Below are 2,382 nucleotides of genomic sequence, written 5' to 3'. Positions count from 1 at the left end.
CTTGAGCCCAGGAGTTGGAGGTTGCTGTGAGCGTGATGCCATGGCACTCTACCCAGGGGGATAGCTTGAGGCTCCGTCTCAAAAAAAAAAAAAAAAAAAAAGAAGAAGAAGAAAAGAAAAGAAATCAAACCTCATCTGACATCCTTAGGACTTCTCTTGGGTGTGGGGAGGACCAGGCAATAGAAGGCCCAAATTCTTGCTGGACAGTTGGCTTGAGCCTGAAGTAGCTTCTAGGTCTACAATCCATGCTTGATTGGGGGTTTTCTTATATTCAGTTCCCATAGGAATTGAGTTTGGAGTCCTTGTCAATGTGTGTGAGAAAGGACTTTCAAAATAAGGATGTACAAGCCAGGTGCAGTGGCTTGTGCCTGTAGTTCCAGGTGCTCTGGAGGCTGAAGTGGAAGAAGGATCACTTGAGCCCAGAAGTTGGAGACTGTGGTGAGCTATGAAGAAAACAAACAAATATAAAAAGATACAGAACGTGCTTTGCTATATAGACTCAGAGATCAGGTCACATCATGTTTTGCAAATTTTTAGAATGTCAACCTGAAGCAGGAAGTAGATGCCTGCCTGGGCCAGGAGAAGAGGGGCTCTATCCCTATCCTTGTCCACAGGGTGGGACCAGCTGACCCTTCCTCTCTCTGCAGGTGGCTCTGCTGCCAGATGGGAGCACACAAGCGTGTTGGATGAAGTTGGCGCATGCACCATGTCATCATGTGTCTCTAGCCAGCCCAGCAACAATCGGGCCGCCCCCCAGAATGAGCTGGGGGGCAGGGGCAGCAGCAGCGAAAGCCAGAAGCCCTGTGAGGCCCTCCAGGGCCTTTCATCCCTGAGCATCCACTTGGGCATGGAGTCCTTCATTGTGGTCACTGAATGTGAGCCAGGCTGTGCTGTGGACCTTGGCCTGGTCCAGGATCAGCCCCTGGAGGCTGATGGCCCACAGGTCCCCCTTGAAGCCCCTGGGTCTCAGGCCCGGCCTCACCTCTGTAGTCGCAAGCTTTCCCTGCAGGAACGTTCCCAGGGTGGGCTGGCAGCCAGCAGCAGCGTGGACACAAATGGACGCTGCATCTATCCGTCCCTGCCCTACTCACCTGTGTGCTCCCCACAGTCCTCTCCGCGGCTGCCTCGGCGGCCCACAGTGGAGTCTCATCACGTCTCTATCACGGGTATGCAGGTGCGTGAGCTGGGCCCCAGGAGTCTCTGGTGCCCTTTCCTGTCCTCAGAAGTGTCTTCATGGCAGATTGGGCTCCCCAGGAAGATTTGAATTGACCTGGAAGGTGGCCCCAGGGAAGTCTGGTTTGGAGGATTGTGGAAAGTGAGTCAGCATAGGGAGAAGGGAGTCAGCAGAGGGTAGGTGGTGGAGCTGGATACCAATGTGGACACCTGGGGCTCTGTCATCCTGGGGTCCCCAGGGGCCAGGGAGCCAGGTGTCTGTACCTGTGCTGCTATCAGCTGTTGGCAAAGTGACCTGCCATGAATGTGGTCAGACCAGCTCCAGAGCCAGAGAACCTCTTACAAAGAGATTCAGATGCTGGTGGGTGGCAGCTGTGCTAGGATGTGGCAGGTCACTGAGATCCTCTTGCCTCAGCCTCCCAAGTAGCTAGGACTATAGGAACCCACCACAATCCCCGGCTAGTTTTTCTATTTTAAGTAGAGATGAGGTTTCACTCTTGTTCAGGCTGGTCTTAACTCTTGAGCTCAAGTGATCCACTTGCCTTGGCCTCCCAGAGTGCTATTATAGGCATGAACTACCATGCCCAGCCTAAAATTTACTTTTTAAAAATGGAAACGTTTTAAAAATGGGTATTACAAGAGTATGGTTGCATAATTATGTTCTGACAAAGTACAACAACAGGCAGTCTTTGCTGCTAGAAGTCAGAATAGAGAGGGGCTTGTTGGCATGCACCTGTAGTCCCAGGGACTCTGGAGGCCAAGGCTAGAAGATTATTTGAGGCCAGGAATTTAAGATAGACCTGGGCAACATAGTAAAACCCCATCTCTTAAAACCAGCAAATAAAAAAAGTCAGGATAGAGATCACCCTGGAAAGGAGGCAGTGGCTAGGAGATGTTTCTGGGGAGCTGGGAATGTTCTCTTTCTTGGGTCCTGGTTATGTGTTTAATGTATGAGAAACTTATCATCATTTTCCATGTGTCTCTACTTTCTAGGATTGCGTGCAGCTGAATCAGTACACACTGAAGGATGAAATTGGAAAGGTAAATATCATTGGAGCCAGGCTGGTTTTCACACTCACCAGGGATGTTTCAGATGCCATGGAGGGAACCTGCTATTGCAGGTAATAGGAGAGGAGTCTTTGAGTGATACTGGTAGGGAGGGTTTTGTCTTTAATGAGCTGGGTTTTTTCTTTTTTTTTTTTTTTTTTT

At 50.2% G+C, this 2,382-nt stretch overlaps 1 protein-coding gene across 5 annotated transcripts in view; it reads left to right on the top strand.

The window, feature by feature from the left end:
- Nucleotides 1-2,382, top strand: part of CAMKK2 (calcium/calmodulin dependent protein kinase kinase 2) — a 53,896-nt gene that overhangs the window by 18,148 nt on the left and 33,366 nt on the right. For all 5 annotated transcript variants that reach the window (XR_002774857.1, XM_023516856.1, XM_012809030.2 and 2 more), the window contains exons 2-3: nucleotides 648-1,174; nucleotides 2,167-2,214. Coding sequence is in view for 4 of the 5 variants with exons in the window: in XM_023516856.1 (XP_023372624.1) it covers nucleotides 707-1,174; nucleotides 2,167-2,214 (516 nt within the window). In the remaining variant the exon portion in view is untranslated. The remainder of the gene's footprint in view (nucleotides 1-647; nucleotides 1,175-2,166; nucleotides 2,215-2,382) is intronic.

Source organism: Otolemur garnettii, unplaced genomic scaffold, assembly GCF_000181295.1.
Source record: "Otolemur garnettii isolate 467f Iridium unplaced genomic scaffold, OtoGar3 scaffold00099, whole genome shotgun sequence".
NCBI lineage: Eukaryota > Metazoa > Chordata > Mammalia > Primates > Galagidae > Otolemur > Otolemur garnettii.
The sequence above is the reverse complement of the archived record's forward strand: the minus strand, read 5'-3'. Positions and strand labels throughout refer to the sequence as shown.